The sequence below is a fragment of the Daucus carota genome, chromosome 7 (genome assembly GCF_001625215.2).
Source record: "Daucus carota subsp. sativus chromosome 7, DH1 v3.0, whole genome shotgun sequence".
Classification (NCBI taxonomy): domain Eukaryota; kingdom Viridiplantae; phylum Streptophyta; class Magnoliopsida; order Apiales; family Apiaceae; genus Daucus; species Daucus carota.
In genome coordinates this window covers 4,473,466-4,490,657 of record NC_030387.2, presented here as the reverse complement: position 1 = coordinate 4,490,657, position 17,192 = coordinate 4,473,466, and the positions used below count along the sequence as shown (strand labels likewise).

General features: G+C 36.4%; 1 protein-coding gene and 1 non-coding gene across 2 annotated transcripts; one reads left to right on the top strand and one right to left on the bottom strand.

Moving 5' to 3' along the window:
- Window positions 1-496: 496 nt before the first annotated feature.
- On the bottom strand, window positions 497-7,060 carry LOC108195996 (putative phospholipid-transporting ATPase 9). The gene is made up of 11 exons (XM_017363041.2): window positions 6,063-7,060; window positions 4,233-5,578; window positions 3,918-4,028; window positions 3,514-3,790; window positions 3,323-3,411; window positions 3,123-3,231; window positions 2,693-2,896; window positions 2,274-2,399; window positions 2,082-2,180; window positions 1,643-1,834; window positions 497-1,489 (listed from the first exon to the last, which is right to left on the bottom strand). Exons 1-11 carry the CDS (start codon window positions 6,450-6,452, stop codon window positions 809-811), a joined length of 3,624 nt encoding a protein of 1,207 aa, XP_017218530.1. The 5' UTR covers window positions 6,453-7,060; the 3' UTR covers window positions 497-808.
- A 9,702-nt stretch (window positions 7,061-16,762) lies between these two features.
- Window positions 16,763-16,869, top strand: LOC135148157 (small nucleolar RNA R71). The gene has a single exon (XR_010286049.1). It is a non-coding gene; the product is annotated as a small nucleolar RNA R71 (small nucleolar RNA).
- The last annotated feature ends 323 nt before the right edge of the window (window positions 16,870-17,192 follow it).

The window sequence follows — 17,192 nt, the reverse complement described above, 5'->3', positions numbered from 1 at the left end:
TTACAAAAACGTAACTTGAACTCCTGTTTTTCTCAGAAATCAAAATGTGAAATCGTGTTTTGAATCAAAATGTCTCTATTATCACTAAAAGTACCCAAAAAAATCAATTCAAAACATAATTTTATGTCATGTTTACAAAAACGTAACTTGAAGTTATGTCTGTCTCAATCAAAACGTGAAATCATGTTTTGAAGTGACAATTAGAAATATTTTTTCAGATTAATGACACTGACCCATTTATCTTAAAATAGTAATTTTTGGAGGCTTTTTCTCTTGATATTACACAAAAAGCCCATCTTAATGCATCCGGTCAAAAGGTTTGATTCAATATTTGATTGACACCGATACCATGAAATTTGAGAATAAATTCGAGATCCTTTTTTGGTTATTTCCTTCTTTTTTATGCCAAATTAAAATTTAAATTAACTTGCACCAGAGATCTGCACTTGTTTAATTGCTTAAATATTTTACCCTCAATTGTTGTCGAATACATGAGTATATGATAAATATGATCATTGTTTTTAAGAAAATCTGAATTCGTAATGTAATTTACAACAAAACTTTTACATCTTTCACCACAAAGTATTATGGCGACAAGACAAATATAACCAAAAAAATTTACAAAGCGAAATGACAAGATTTTGCGGCCTCTATCTGACAATATAACATAATGTACATTTATCTTATGCTGCTGTACAGATTTCAGGTACTTGTAATCTGTGGAGCATTCCCTCATTTAATCATGTGCATGGGGCAGATCTCCAGTTCATTCCCTTTGAGTTGGTAATCGAAAACTGGACACAACGCGTCATCTCTGGCCATGGTTGCTGCCTGTTAAAGGATTAGTCCTTGCGGTCGATGTCTGATAATGAATGCTGCCAGTTAAAGGATTTGTTCTGGCCATAGACCGAGCTGTAAAACCTACTGTTGTATGTCTAATTGATCTTTGTCTGACCATGTTGCAGTAGTCGGGGTCCTCTGAACGCCCTTCATGTCTTATCCACTGTATCATGCCGTGGTACATAGGGAAGAACCGCATTTGAATAGATTTGTATGAAAAGTAAGGTATCAATGCTGCGATCACAACACATAGAGTGATGAACCAGTAGGAGGCTGATGGAGCGAGGGCTTCAGTGAAGACTTTATAAGCATTTGTTGAATAGCTCGGTGGCAAGGCCCCATATGCCAGGAGGAAAAGATACCAGAGACAAATTCCGCCCCAGATGAAGATATGCTGAATCAAGGTGAAGTAACTGATGGAAAGGGCCATTTGACAGTTAACTACCCAGACTACACATGTGTACATTGTCGGCCCTAATACATCCAACCCTGCAGTTTTCCCATCTTTTTTAAAGGCTTGGACATCTAGTGCTCTTGTGCAGAGGAAGAATATTATAACAGCACTGCAAACTCCATTGAGCATCCAGCCAATTATTCTTCGCCAGCTAAAAAGCACATTTTGCACACCTTCTTGATACAATAGAGAGAACTGACACAAAAAACAATAATATTAAGAATGTATGTGAAGGAACTAATTACATCATCTGGAATATAAACAGTTTTAGAGACATTTAGCTAGCTGAAAACTAAAATGGATGCCAAAATAGTTATCATACATTCTAGAGAAATTTTAAAACAATACCTTGAGACAAAATCTAGCTGATACATCCTGGTCAAAAACTCCCATAGCAATCACGGGAAGTGATGTGAAGAAAACATTGTAGAGGGACAGAAACCAATCATTGTATGCAGGTTGGGCAGTAAATGAGGCATATGCCTCATAGAAGAAGAGAGTGAAACCAAACGCGACGTTTTTGTAGAAAAAGTAGCATATCTGCAGACATAAAAGTCTTGCTTTAGTATTGCATGTTGGATATGCCATTAATTATATCAAACCTAAAAGATTACACAAGTTTGCTATTTTGATTACATCTATCATCAGTTGCGCATGCTTATATTCGAGGATTTCTTTTCAAAATTTGTCATTCTAATAATTAAACCTTAATTTTCATCAAACTTGCTTGGGATTAACAAAATTTAAAGCCTATATACAAGACTATAAAGTCTAGAATAGTCATTACCATTGATGAGATCCTTCGGTAACACCAATGCCCATGCACCAGTAGTAAGCGTTCCAGATATTTAAACTGAGCAATGGAAATATCACTTGACATCACCGCCTGATAAAATGGACAGAAACAAATAATAGCTTAAAATTAATTACATGAAAAATAACTAATTATGAGAAGTATGTTTAACAATCATTTAAGCACCTGCATTCCTTCAACTCCACTGATTCCGACTCCGATATCAGCCTCTTGAAGCATACCCACATCATTTGCTCCATCACCAATTGCCAGTGTTGTCTTTCCGGTTTCTTCTTTTACAAGTCTAGTAACCTGCATTATATTTAAAAAGTACTACTTTAAGTTCGACTGGTAGACAAAAGTAAACTTGAAAGTTGTTTGTAAGTAAATGGTATAGATTTCATCATACATGAAGCTGAGCACGTTTTTATGTATAATGATCACTACATAATTAGCAACACCCTAAATAGAGCATATAATAGAGTAGTAAAGAAACATTGACAGTCACAAAAGGAAGTAGAGAACTAGAGACCTTTTCTATTATAACAAAACTAGAGAAATCTAACCAAGGAGCAGAAGACAGACTTAAGAATAAGAACACTTACCAGTGCCTTCTGTTTAGGTGACGAGCGACAGCAAATAACTGAGGAACACGCAACTGCAAGATCTAAGAACATTTTCTTCAGGTCGTCTTCCAGAGCATACACAAGTGATTTACCATCAATGATCAGAGCAAATGCCTCATTGCCTGATGACGCGATCAGATCCTTTCCTTCACTTATCTGTTGGAGGATACTCTTCTTTGAGGCCTAAAAAGAGGACATGTCATCAACATCACAACATTCTATTTCCATAAAATAGATGATTAATATCAAAAACAAAATTTCTAAACTAAAAGTGTATGAAGAACATAGAGTCATAGACTCTTCTTCTTGATGACTCCCTAAGTCCCTGGGTCACTTTGTTTATTCGAGCAATTAACTCAATCCCTATTTTAAATTGTTCACTGTAATACGATCCATATATGAATTATACCTCAGCTATTGGGCCCTTTTCTCCCACTTTCTCTAATTGTTTAATCTCTGGTGTCTCCAAGGTAACAATTATCTGCTTCATTCCTTGTCTAAGCAAACTGCAAGCAAACCTGAAGAATGTATATTTATAAATTAGAGTGCATTACAAGAGCAGAGTCTAGGTTACATTATTATGTAAGAACTATAACAAGAAAATCCTACCCAATATTAATTGCGGTCTCCATCTTATCTCCAGTCAAAACCCATATTTTTATTCCTGCTTGAGCAAGCTTGTCAATACATTCGGGGACCTGCCATGCAGAAGAGAAGATGGGATGACTATAAATTCTGGTTATTAAAAGAAGTTGCATATTTTTTTTTGCTTTTTCACTGTAAGTGACTTTTTTGCTCACCCCTTGTTGGAGTTTGTCCTCAACTGCTGTTGCACCAAGAAGAATCAAGTCCTTCTCAACCAGCTCTGTGGCATCATCAATCAGTGTCTCTCGATCTGCACTTACTGAATTCTTGGCCGCTTTAAATTTCTCATCAAATTCTTTGTATTCTTCTTCAGTGAGTTCACGATAAGCAAGCAGTAATGTTCTTAAGCCGGCATCAGCATACTCATCCACATGCTCCCTCGTTTCATTTTCAAATTGCCTTCCACTTTTCGCGAGCCTTTCAAGCATGACGCTGACAAGACATAAGAAATAAAGAATTAAAAAAAAGGTCAACTGGATGTTACCACTAAAAGTAGAACACAGCCAATACAGGGAAAAAGCTATACTGATCTAACAAAAGCAGAGCAAGTTTCACTAACCTGTCTGCACCTTTGCAGAGTAGCAATAGTTGTCCTTCTTCATTTCTCACAATAACAGACATCCGCTTTCTCGTACTGTTGAATTCTAAAACATTCAAAAGGTCATAATCCCTGCAAACAAATAGTTACAACGCGTAAGGTCTTTATGACACATAAATACATAATACAGTAATAAAATATATATTCAGCTTATTTTCTTTTTAAATTGTGACCAAAGCAGTATATAAGGTTGTTCATCTTATACAATATATAGAGTATACTGTATAAAAACACAAAAGACCATAATTGGACTTTTGAGCACTACATACTACTGACCTTTGAACTTTTGTATGAGACACAGGATCAAACTCATTAATTGAAACAGTTGTTTGTGTCCTTTTATAAAACTCAAAACCAAGTTCTGAGGCAGCAATGACAAATGATGCTTCATCCGGCGACTCAGCTTCATATGTGACCTTTCCAGTATTTTCATCCACATCAGGAATTGCTGTGTGGCAGATAGCCAATAGACGCAAGAATTTCTGTATGACTTCTGAATGAGGTTCATGAACCCAATTTCCGTCTGTGATCCTTTCATCTTCAAAATTATAGCCTTTGATATGGGGTTTTGTATCATTCTCCACAGTATCATTCTTCTTATCCTTGGTTCCTAATAGAGCTGTTCCATATCTTTTGGCCATTGCCCTCTCAACTTCAGTGACACCTCGACCATATGGTGTTCCTGCCACAGAGCATTTGATAAATTCCATGGAATTGCAAGTTAGTGTTCCTGTTTTGTCTGAAAGTATCGTGTCAATTTGGCCAAGTTCCTCATTTAGATTAGAGGTGCGGGCATGAGCTGGTGTGTCAGTTTCCTCATGGTACATTTCAATATCTTGATTGATGAAAATGCTTTGAAGAACTTTGACAATTTCTATTGACACGTACAGTGAAATTGGAATCAAGTAACTATAAAGCATCAGGGCAGTCAGGAAGTGATAAATTGCAGCCAATGGAGCTCGGTCGGGATCAAAAAATATGTTAGCATTATCAGGTCTTAGATACCACCTTTTCATGCGTTCGCCATGGAGGTCATCTTTCGTAACAATTCCAAAGACAATTGATCCAATAAATGCCATTACGAACAAGACGCCGAACAAAAAATATATAATTTTGTCCATTTTCTTCTCAATTTTGCTTCTCTTCGAAGGGGGGTCAGTAGAGTTTTGAATTACCTTTGTCTCATGGCCAGTGAAGATAACAACTCCATAAATGTATTCTGTATTTCTAAGTTTAGAGTCTCTAAGAAGAAGCTGCTGAGGTTCAAGGGGATGGTTTTGTTCTTCCAACTCCATACTTCCAACAAAAGTATACAAATTTGCATTTGGATCTTCACATTTAACAACAGCCTTAAAATCCTTAAAGCTCGATTCCTCGTGAAGCGAAGAAGTTACCTCCAACGCCTGTTTTAGTTTTAAATTTGTTTCTCCATCAAGGTTCATGGTCTCAACGTAGCAGATTGCATCATCATAACTAGAAGAAAGTAAGAGTAGGTCAGCTGGAAAGAATTCATCCTTCTGCACTTTAACCACATCACCTACTTTTAGCTCTTTCCATTCACACTGTTTGAAGGTTCCATCACCCTGATGTACATTAACCTTTCTGCTGTTCACCTCATCATCCTGAAAGAGGTTTCCACATACTCAATTATGCTGTCAAGTTAATGTCTTGCTATAAAAAAGATTATGAACATAGTTTTAATATTGTGCTAGCTTGACAAATACGACTTTACAACCAGATTCCGGAAACCAGGAAGGCACAGTTTAATATTTGGTATCAGAACTTCTAACGTCAGGAAACTTAAAGTCATCAGACACCAAATACAGATGTGAAATTGAACACCAAATATTGTAAAAGCTCCTTAAATTTTCCAGGATCTACATGTATTAAGGCACAGTCAACCAACATAAATGCTATCAAACTACCTAAAACTAAAATGAGCTATTCAAATAAACAACCATTTTAAACAGCCAAATCTTAACAATCAACCGAAACATGTAAAGCAATAAATTTTCTTTCATATGCAAGCAATAACTTAAACTAGGCCATGGAGTTAAAAAAGTGCAAAACAAAGATCACTAAATGAAAAACTTATCAATAATATACCTGTCGTTTTCGTCGATAATCTTCAACACCTTCCTTGATCATGGTTGCCCCAATAACAATAACCAGAGGCAAAACAGAACTCACAGCAGAATAAGGAGCAATTTTTGTGAATGACAAGATTGCAGTAACAAGAAAGAAAAAATTTGCCACTCTCCTGAACTGCTCAAACAAAGATTTTGGCAAGAAAGTTGCAGGAGTATACTTTGTAGACTTAACATAATTATCTGCATATTCAGTTAAAGAAGCCTCAAAGCTCTTAGGTTCATTACAATACACTACTCTTGAATATCCAGGCCCTCCAATCTGATGATGATCATCTTTGACACTAGATTTTCCACATCTAAATGTGTAGATCTTACTAAAATGTATCTTTCTCCTCCTCCCAGTCATTGGTCTAAAAATCACTACTCCAACTGCAATTTAACCAAACAATTTCAACAAGCCCACCTCAAGAAACACCAAAAAGATTCAATCTTTGCACTCAAAAGTGCAAGCCCGCCTCAAGAAAAACCAAAAAGATTGAATCTTTGCACTCAAAGGTGCAGCTACTTCAAGAAAAACAAGCCTGAGGAATGCCCAAATGCCTAAAACAAACCTCCAAAATATACAATAAAGAATTACACTAAAAGCAAAAAACAAAACCCCAGAAAGAATTACAACCAATAAGCTCAAAGCTCAAAGCCCCAGAAACTTGGAAAAAAAATCAAGAAATGAATAATTGAGAATACACACACATGTATGTATATATGTGCAGAAAACTATGAGGGCTATAGAATAAGAAGAGGGCAAGTAGATTCAAACAAAAAGCTAAAAGAATATACAATGACAAACAAGGCACCAATAATCAAGATTAGAAAAATGATTATCTCAACAAAAAGGTGAATTCTTTATGCTTATATAACTATAAACACATAAAATGCAATCAAGATTGTTGTTCAAGTATATAATTTTTTTTTCTAGGCACAAAAGCTTTGACCAAAGACCTGTCCAATAGATCTCTCTCTAACTCTCTCTCACATTTGACTCAAAATTATGAAATTTTCAAAATTCAACTACTACTCTGTACCAAGAAACCAAACTGGTTTTCTAGATTTTTTATTCTGGAACGTGAAAAATTGAGATTCCTACAGCTAGTCAGAAAGAGAAAATAATATTATAATAAAAATAAATATTTAAATCATAATTTTTTGTGCCTCACTGTCTGTGCCATGCCCATGTGTATGTGTCTTTAGTTGCAGTAAAAAAAAAAAGAAGAAAAATTAAGTAAAAATTAAAAAAACATTGGAAGTGCAAAAATGTTGCGAGGAAAAATCAAAGAATGTGAATTGAAAAGGACAAAGTCTCCCTCTCCGTCTCCTACTCTCTCTCCTATTTTTTCACTTTCTCTCACTATATGTATATATGTGTCTATATATGCATGGATTTTGGTGAGAAGGTGAAAAAATATTGACCGTGGCGGTAAAAATGACAAATTTAGAATTTTTTGTTAAGGTGTGTTTGTTTATTACATGTAAAGTGAGTGGAGTTTGTGATGAGATTATTACAAGTACCAAACAGACATTAACACGTACGTTGACAGTGACGTTTTCATTCAAGAATTTATGATTCGGATTTTATTTTATAGAGTATTTTTTGATTTTTTATAATTTTTGTAATGGAAAGAAATTATTAGGAGCCTTGGATATCACGGAAATGTTAGGAGATATTTAACGGTACCGCTTCTAGAAAACTCTATAATAGTCAAGGTATCTTGGCCGCCATCTCTATCTGGAAGACTGGATACCAATATGAGTTACAGAAATATTTCTAAGACACCGAATTTTTTCTTTAAAAACAGGTAAAATATTGCTACGTTATAGTTATAGTTATGTGTGTTTTTATTTCGGCATATTTATCCATTTTGATTCTATATATCGATTTTAAAATTTATTAGTGAAAATTTTTATTAATTATTTTTAAAAATAATTTTTCAATAAAAATTCAAACGCTAAATTTTAATTAAGATAAATAAAAAATAGTTTTTAAAAATATCCTGTCGCTACATATAATTTACAATAATCTGTATTCTCTAAATCACGAGACATATCATGGAGGGACTGCCATGCCTATATTCATATTGCAGTAGTGCACTTTGCACCACTATCACGTTCTAAATATGGACAAATATTTTAATCTTTTTATTTAGTGCAGGCAAGATGCCACACAATTTTGATCCATTTTTTTTTACAAACAAATGATTTTATAAGCACGAAACATTTAACAAAACATATATTGAAAATCAATTTGGACAAATCCTCAAACTCTCAACTACAATCTGATTATAAAATAACAAACGAACTAAATAAATAATCATTTTATTTTCAGATCGTTAATATATTCATATTCTTTAATTTAAATGATATTACAATGATATCTCGAGCAATCCAACCTACATTCAGTTATGAAACTAGTAACATCACAATTGCACGTCACATAAGCATCATCTATATCCCAATATTCAGACCCATCAGTCAAACAGTGGAGTACCAAATACCCCCATAATATGAACAATTTTTTATTATGAAATGTGAATTTTTGCAGTATGCACTATCGTTCCAAAATCGATGCGAGTCTGATAGATCTCCTGAAATACCGTATAAATCTTTTTTAGAATGATAACGGAAACACATACGAAGACACACAAGAATAAAAAACATAACTGACATCTTAAAAAGATGAATACACTGACATCCCAAAACGATGAACACAACCTTAATAATAAGATACTCCACTCAACAAGATCTTATAAGAAAATAAATTTTTATTGAAGTTAGAGACTATTGTGTGCCCTTGGGCACCATAGAAAATCCCTTTTTTATAATATGTTATCCCGGACAGGGTGGTATCCGGTGATTCCGCCCATTAACTTGTGAGGTATTTTAAATGATGATAAAAATTAATTGAACTTCATATTTAAAACAACGTTCTCACTATTAATGGTGTTTTTCTGTTGAATAAACTATTACTGTAATAATGTTGTGTCAACTTAAAGAGTTTCCAACGAAAATTTGTCCGTACTTTTCAATTAGAATTTTGAAGTGGTCAAAGAATATTCAAGGAAGTTATAAACATTTAGTGCCCCTTACAAGGATTAAAATTCAATCTTATATAAATTTGTTTTCACAAACTAAAATTCAATTTGTTTGTTTTTACTTGAATATGATCATTCTTTTTAACGAGTCAAATCTCGGTATGAATTCTGATTATTCGATTCAATTCTTAGATTCCACCTCTAAGAAATACGTACATCTAATTAACTTGGTCAGAGTAAATAAACACTGTCATACGTCCTTATCCCTCCCATTTTTTAAGAGTTTTTTTCATGATTCGGTATCTATTTTAAGATATATATAAAACATAATTTGTGATAAATTATGTTTAAAAGTTTTTTTTATAGAAATTTAAATATTAAATTTTTATTAACAAAATAAAAGAAATCAGTATAATATATCAAAATATATTTTATAAGATCATTTTTTTTATCAAAAAAAAAAAAATTGTGTGTCGAGTATTTGTTTCTCGATCTAAAAAATTGAGACTGACAGCAGGAGTATAAACCACTCCTTAGATTTGTATTTTTTTTTTTATTTCAATCATAACCGAACATCTCGCCGAGACTCTGTATGATCATGAGAATAAAAACAATATTTCGAAGACACGTATTTGTGAATTGTAAAATGTGATGTCTCGTGATTTTTTAGACGGAGCAAGGGACCATTGACTTTTCTTTTCAACATATGTAACATTCACCGATTATTAAAAACCGATTGTGATAAAATTATATCGTGAATAACAGAATAATATTTGTCTTCGTAAATGAACATATAAATCGAGTAAAATTATTATTGATAAAAATCAATTTTCAAGTTCATAGCTAGAGAGAGATAATTCAACTAATTATTTGGGGATACATATTTGATTTGTTCGAGCAACTTTTGCGTTTATTATTGTATTTTATCTCCACAAATTAGCTTCAAATATGATATTACCCAGCCATAAACAAAGCATAAAGACTTCTATTGTTTTTATTTAGAAATGGAAATCAAATGACTATTAAACTAATCATACTACACAAATTAATTTAAAATTAGTGGTAACTTGAAAGAACGTCTTCCTATAATTTATTCACGCAGCCTAATACTCATTTTCTAATTTGTTTTATTATATGAAGTCTACTATGTAGGATTATTGACGCAGTCCTGATCCGAAGTCTACATGTGAGCTGAAGCTGGCTTGGTCGCTCATGTTAACGAATGAACTGTGTGCCCGACTCTTTCAAATCAGTCGAGGACACGTAAAATTACATATATAAGACTGAGAGGCAGTTTGGCGACAGCTTAAAAGCCGGCTTCTGGGTTTATAAGTTAGAAGTACTTATTTAGTACTGTTTATGTAAAAAGTCAAAAGGTACTTATAAAAAACTAGGAATGCTAGTTTTTATTTCAGGACTTCTACTTATTTCTCAAACACTTTAATCACTTATAAGTCCTAACTTGCTTCTAACTTCTATTCCACTTTTTTATTATAAGCAAGAAACACTTATTTTAAACTCACCCAAACGGCCCCTGAATCATAAATTCTCGCAAGTCGCCCCGTCTAAAGTCACACGTACCACGGTAGATCGTAAAAAACGTAATCTTTTCAAGTTGATAATCTTTTTTAAAATCTGGATATATTGATAGGAGACTTGCCATGATCATATTATATATATTAATTTTTTTAACTGAATTTTTGGATCAATTCTGTTAAAATATCGAGATATTGAAAGTATGGAGGGAACACATGTAAAATGGAACCATTAACACAACAGTTGTTAGACAAAAGTTGTTATTTTATGTATCTTTTGCACTATTTTATCAGCTAATATTTATCTCTCATAGTAATAACTGCAGATTCCGTTTCGGTGCCTCCTCTGCCGTGTACGGGTGTCTGGTGGTGTTGAAACTGGATGGGAGCCTGCAAAACAACACTAGAGGGGGGTTTGAGCCCTGCAGCGCCTCCAGCGTGAGAATAAATACGGGCGTCGGAGTAAATAGACGGAAAACATGCTTGGATGCCTAGGATTTAAGTAGACAAGGTCCCTACTATCCCAGAGGTTGTTTGTTTTACCCCAAGTAAGGCGAAGGGAGACGACCCACCTTCTTTGATGCCTGGGATTTAAGTAGACGAGGTCCCTACTGTCCCAAAGGTTATTTGTTTTACCCCAAATAAGGTGAAGGGCGACGACCCACCTTCTTGGATGCCCGGGATGAAGTAGACGAGGTCCTTATTGTCTCAGAGATTGTTTTTTGTTCTCCAAGTAAGGTGGAGGGCGACGACCTACCTTCTTGAATGCCTGGGATTTAAGTATTAAACTTTCAGTATTTTATTAGTTATATATACTTGGTTTAGACGATTATGATCGACAACAATCACAATATGATAGTGACATCTAATTGTCCATTGAAAAGACATGAATCGAAGACAAAAGCAAAAAAGTACATAACGATAATATTTTATTAATAAAAACCATAATAGGGTGAAGATTACAAGTGGGCGACTTAGTAGTCATTATCAGTCTTATCCCTAAGAAAAGAGTTCTCTGCTTTCAGCTCGCGAATGATCTCATAAAGCTCATCCACTTTCAGCTCAAGGAGAGCATTGCGCCTCTCCAATATCCTAATCCTCGCTTAAAGCTCGGTGATCAACACTTGGAGCTCGGCAACAGACGAGCGAGGAGAAGAGGGAACAGGGTTGGGGTCTGGCATGAGAGGTGGATGGTCGGACTCCACAGCACGATCGAACTCGACGAAGAGATCCTCAATAGACATGATTACAAAGTTATGCAAGGATGATAATTTTGAAGAATAAAATATAGACTGTGAAAAAGTACCATTTATAGAGAAATTGCGACTTTTTGTATTCCAGCTTCGTTTTCAGGAAAGGTCGCTTTTCGAGATAATAGCTGACCGTTTCGGTGACTCGGAGAAAGTCCTCGCCCAGAGTCCTTCCTCGGCGAGAAGTTTGGTCAAGTATAATGAAAGGACCTCGCCCGAGGTTGTAGTCCTCGCCTTCCTGTTCGCACAAAATCACGCAAGTGTACGTGGTCACAAGTAATATAGAATATTATTCAAGTTCGTACCCACAGAGACTGGTGTATTCAGAAATATGCACTTATGCACCAATGTATGATTATTATTCAATGCTTGGACAAGTATCAAATTGGGTTCTGGTTTTCTACTTAACTAATCCTAATTGAATTATGAAACTAAGAATTATCAACTAAGAGAATACGATTTACTAATGAGAATAAAACATGGGATTCTAGCTTCATTAACAACTTCATTCAGAGTTCTACCTTATTCGATTGTAATGGTTGATAACTAATCAGATAACACGAGACTGATACACGCTAACTGTCGTTATACGTGCACCATACTGCTACACATCCACAACTAAGATAGAAGGTAAACAGACACCAATTATGCTTAGACCCTATATGTCTATAGAATTTGAAAACATAATGGTTGAAGAGCAAGTTATCTATCAAGATTACATAGGGCGATGCAAGATGGGTAAAATCACATCACAAGTCATGTTATCGAACACGAAACCTATGCTCGCATGGCAAGTTCTAAATCAATATATTCACTGTCGCTTCAATAAAGATTAACAAGCAATCTTAGATGTTAGCTACGCATCCAAGACGAATAAGCACAACCAATACGAGGAAATCAAACCATCACATATGAACAAGGCAAATTAACTACTGAAATTCATCGATAAATCCGCTAAAATCCCATGACAATGATTAGTTCATAATCGAACTTCTCATCATCATGGGTTCGAATGTAACATGGTACGGAATAGTCTAAACAATATCAAAAGAGTAATTTAAGAGTTTCGAAACAAATCCGAGACGAGCATCCAAAGTTACGCCTACTTCGAAGAATTACAAAAGTAAAAGCTATGAAATTCGATCTTGATCTTCTCCGTAGCCGTCACGTGCTCCTTGGAATGATTCTAGGTTATGTTTTTAATCCCCCAAAGCCTTTCTTAAACTTCCCCAGCGAACGGGCCTTGCAACGGATCAGAAACGGCCCAATGGCTTAATTTTCGCTGCCAGTTTGGGGCGGGTGCCCCAGATTTGGGGCGGGTGCCCCAATTCCGCAGCCCACTTCTTTGTCCATAACTTTTGACTCGCGCATCCGATTGCTTCGCCGTTTTTTTTCACTGAAAGCTATGAATCTCCTCTTCGTTCTCCTCCAAAGAAACCTGCACAACATTACACTAAAACATATCAAAAATATCAAAAGCTTGAGGCCAAATCATCCATTTAAGTCAAAACGAAGGCTTCCAAGTGGATATAAAATCCACTTATCACACCCCCAAACTTAAACCGATGCTTGTCCTCAAGCATAGACACACACACAATTTCTAATAATGCAATGCATGAATGCAACTAAATGCCTACATCTAAGTGAATCATGAAGTGTAATCCTTGTTAACATAACATCCTCAAAATATGCAACATTCTCGGCCTTCATCTCTTTCACACATTAGCCATGTCCTCTTCCACTACTAATGTGAAGTGCATCGTGTGTGCTAACATGCTCTCTAGCGAAACAAAACAAAGACTATCAAACTTCAACAGAGTCCTCACTATGAGCCGTTAATCAGAATCAGGCTTAAACACTTCTTTACTAAAGAGTCAACTACCACTTAGGATCACTAAAGAATTCCTATGCCTCTCCTATTTTTTTTTCTATTTTTTTTTCTTCTTTTCTTGCTAAGTCTAAGGTTGGGACGCTTCTCAGTGTAAGTGAGTCACGACCGCCATTCGACTTCGCTTTTCTCTTCTTTTTTTTTCTCTCTTTTTTTTTTTAATCAAGTAATTCTCCAGTAATCAAAGGTTGTGAAAGGTCACCAAGAAATTGCTTATTCTAATACATTTGCACTTAATACCAGCACAAGTACATGGATCGTCCCTTTCACATGACATTGCAATTTACCCATTGATCTCAAAGGAGTACCTGATATATTTCTTTTTTTTTTGTTCTCTTTTTGTTCTCTTTTTTTTTTCTTCTTTTTTTTAGAAAGGCATATTCATCCCTTAACTCCCCCAAACTTAAGATTTACAAACTCTAAGTTCAAAAAGGGAATACTCCAAACTCTACGCCCGACTCAACGCAAGGACTCAAGAAATAAGTTAGTCTAAGTCCTATCTCTAGAGCATAAGTGTAATTACAATTTCCACACAAGCAGCTTTCAAGTAACAATGCATCACATATGATCGAAACTATTAGCCAAGAAATTATGCACATAAACTCATCATAGGACATCAACTTGGGAAACAACTTCAAGATTCATGCAAATGCAACTATATGAAACTACTAACACATACTAAACACAAGCATATAAGCATAAAAAAAACGAAAACGAAAATGAACTAATATGCAAACACTATGAGATAATATGCTAAACTATATGCAACATGCAACCTATATGAACACACACTACTACTAGTCCTTAGATTACCACCCCCAAACTTAAAATATTCAATGTCCTCATTGAAGGTGATAAAAAGGATCGAATGTACCTAGAAGTCGGGAGGATCACCCTCCTCGGGTGGAGGATCAGGTGGTGAATATATCATGCCATCTCCAAACACTGGCCAATCAACCTCCACACCAATAGCTCGAAAAGCACTCCCAAGAGCCTGAGTCAAATCCTTTGCAAAACGGTGGTGAATGTCATGCATGTCATCTATGCGCCGTGACAACCTTCTAAACTGCACATCACTTGAGAGATCCGGTGGTAGTTTGAGTTCGAGATTGGGAGCTTCTTCAATAGATGGTTTAAGATGCTCCTTAAAATTCTTAAGCTCTGCTCCTCCTTCATCTTCGAAATCAGAATCCCGTGATAAGACTCTCTCTAAGGTACCTGGCCTTAGCTTTTGCTCCATCTCAGAATTTTGAACAGCTTCTAGTGGCTCCACCTTAAAGCATTCTTCTTCGTCGGTTGGAAATTTCATTGCGTTGAACACCTTAAAAGTGACACTCTGATCTTGAACTCTCATTGTAAGCTCTCCTTTTTGCACATCGATCAAAGTTTGGCCTGTAGCTAAGAAAGGCCTTCCCAAGATAATGGGAATCTTCTTATCCTCCTCGAAGTCTAGAATGACAAAATCAGCAGGGAAGATGAGCTTATCCACTTTAACCAAGACGTCTTCCACTATACCTCTCGGGTATGTGATAGACCGATCAGCCAGTTGTAAGTACATGTTTGTAGGTTTCGGCTCCGGCAGACCAAGTTTCTTGAAGACAGATAATGGCATCAGATTAATGCTAGCTCCCACGTCACACAAGCACTTGTCGAAGGACAATTGCCCAATAGTACACGGGATTGTGAAACTTCCCGGATCTTTCAGCTTCGGGGGCAATTTCTGCTGCAACACAGCACTACACTCCTCGGTCAAAGCCACAGTCTCCAATTCCTCAAGTTTGAGTTTCCGCGATAGAATACCTTTCATGAATTTAGCATAACTCGGCATTTGTTCTAGAGCTTCCGCAAAAGGTATGTTGATTTGTAATTTCTTGAAAACTTCTAGAAACTTAGCGAATTGTTTGTCGAGCTTATGTTTTTGCAGTCTCTTCGGAAAAGGTGGAGGTGGATATACTTGCTTGACCCCAGTATCAGTTTTCGGGCTAGACTTTTCTGTTGAATCCTTGCTTGCTTCCTCGTTGACCTTATTCTTGTCAGCCTCAACAACAGTTTTTCCACTATCAGACTCAGATGAGAGCACGGGTGTTTCAACCTGTTGATCACTCTCTTCCTTGTTTCGCTCTGTTGCTGAATCTTTATCCTTCGTAACCTTTCCGGATCTCAAGGTGACAGCCTGTACCTGTTCCTTCACTTCCTTCTTGCCCGGATTGGCCTCAGTATCACTAGGAAGAGTTCCTTGTGGTCTATTAATCAACGCATTAGCAATTTGTCCAATCTGATTCTCCAAAGTCTTGATTGACACCGATTGGCTTTTCACCATTAGTCTTAATTCTTCCAATTCTGATCTTTCATTGGAAGACTGTCCAGCCACCCCATGATTTTGTTGCTGGAATCCAGGTGGATGGAATTGCTGCCTCGGTGCAAACTGTTGTTGAAAACCAGAAGGGTTAAAAGGTCTAGCTCCTTGCTGCTGAAACTGTTGCTGCTGTTGAGGCATGTAGTTCTGATTATTGCTCCAGCTGAAATTCGGATGATTCCGATTATTGGGATGATAAGTGGCCGGAGCTGGCTGTTGCGACCTCTGAAAGTTGCTCACAAACTGAGCAGATTCGCTCGATATAGCACACTGATCCGAAGAATGTGCTCCAGCACAGAGCTCGCAGACTGAAGGTGGCTGCTGATTTCCTAGATTTGCCAAAGAATCCACCTTCATAGTAAGAGCCTTAAGCTGAGCAGCTATGGCTGTAGTAGCATCAACATCTAGAATTCCTGCTGCTTTGCCCTGATGAAGACGCTGAGTAGGATTCTGATATTCATTAGCAGCCATCATCTCGATCAACTCATAAGCCTCATCATAGCTCTTAGCCCATAGAGCTCCGCCTGATGCAGCATCGAGCATTGGCCTCGATTGAGGACCCAACCCATTGTAAAAACAATTTATCACCATCCAATCAGGCATCCCATGATGTGGGCACTTTCGAAGCATCTCCTTGTAGCGCTCCCAAGCTTCACATAAAGTTTCACCAGACAACTGAGAGAATTGAGTGATAGCATTCCTGATTGCAGCGGTTTTAGCCATAGGGAAGAACTTAGTAAGAAATTTCTGAGCCAGATCCTCCCATGTCGTTATAGATCCTGCAGGAAGAGAATGCAACCATCCTTTCGCCTTATCCCTCAGAGAAAATGGGAACAACCTCAATCTGATGGCATCGTCCGTAACACCATTGAACTTGAAAGTGTCGCAGATCTCAATGAAGTCCCGAATATGAGTATTAGGATCCTCAGTCGGAGAACCCCCAAACTGCACTGAGTTCTGTACCATCTGAATAGTGCTCGGTTTGATCTCGAAAGTGTTGGCCTGAATTGCTGGCCTGACAATGCTCGATT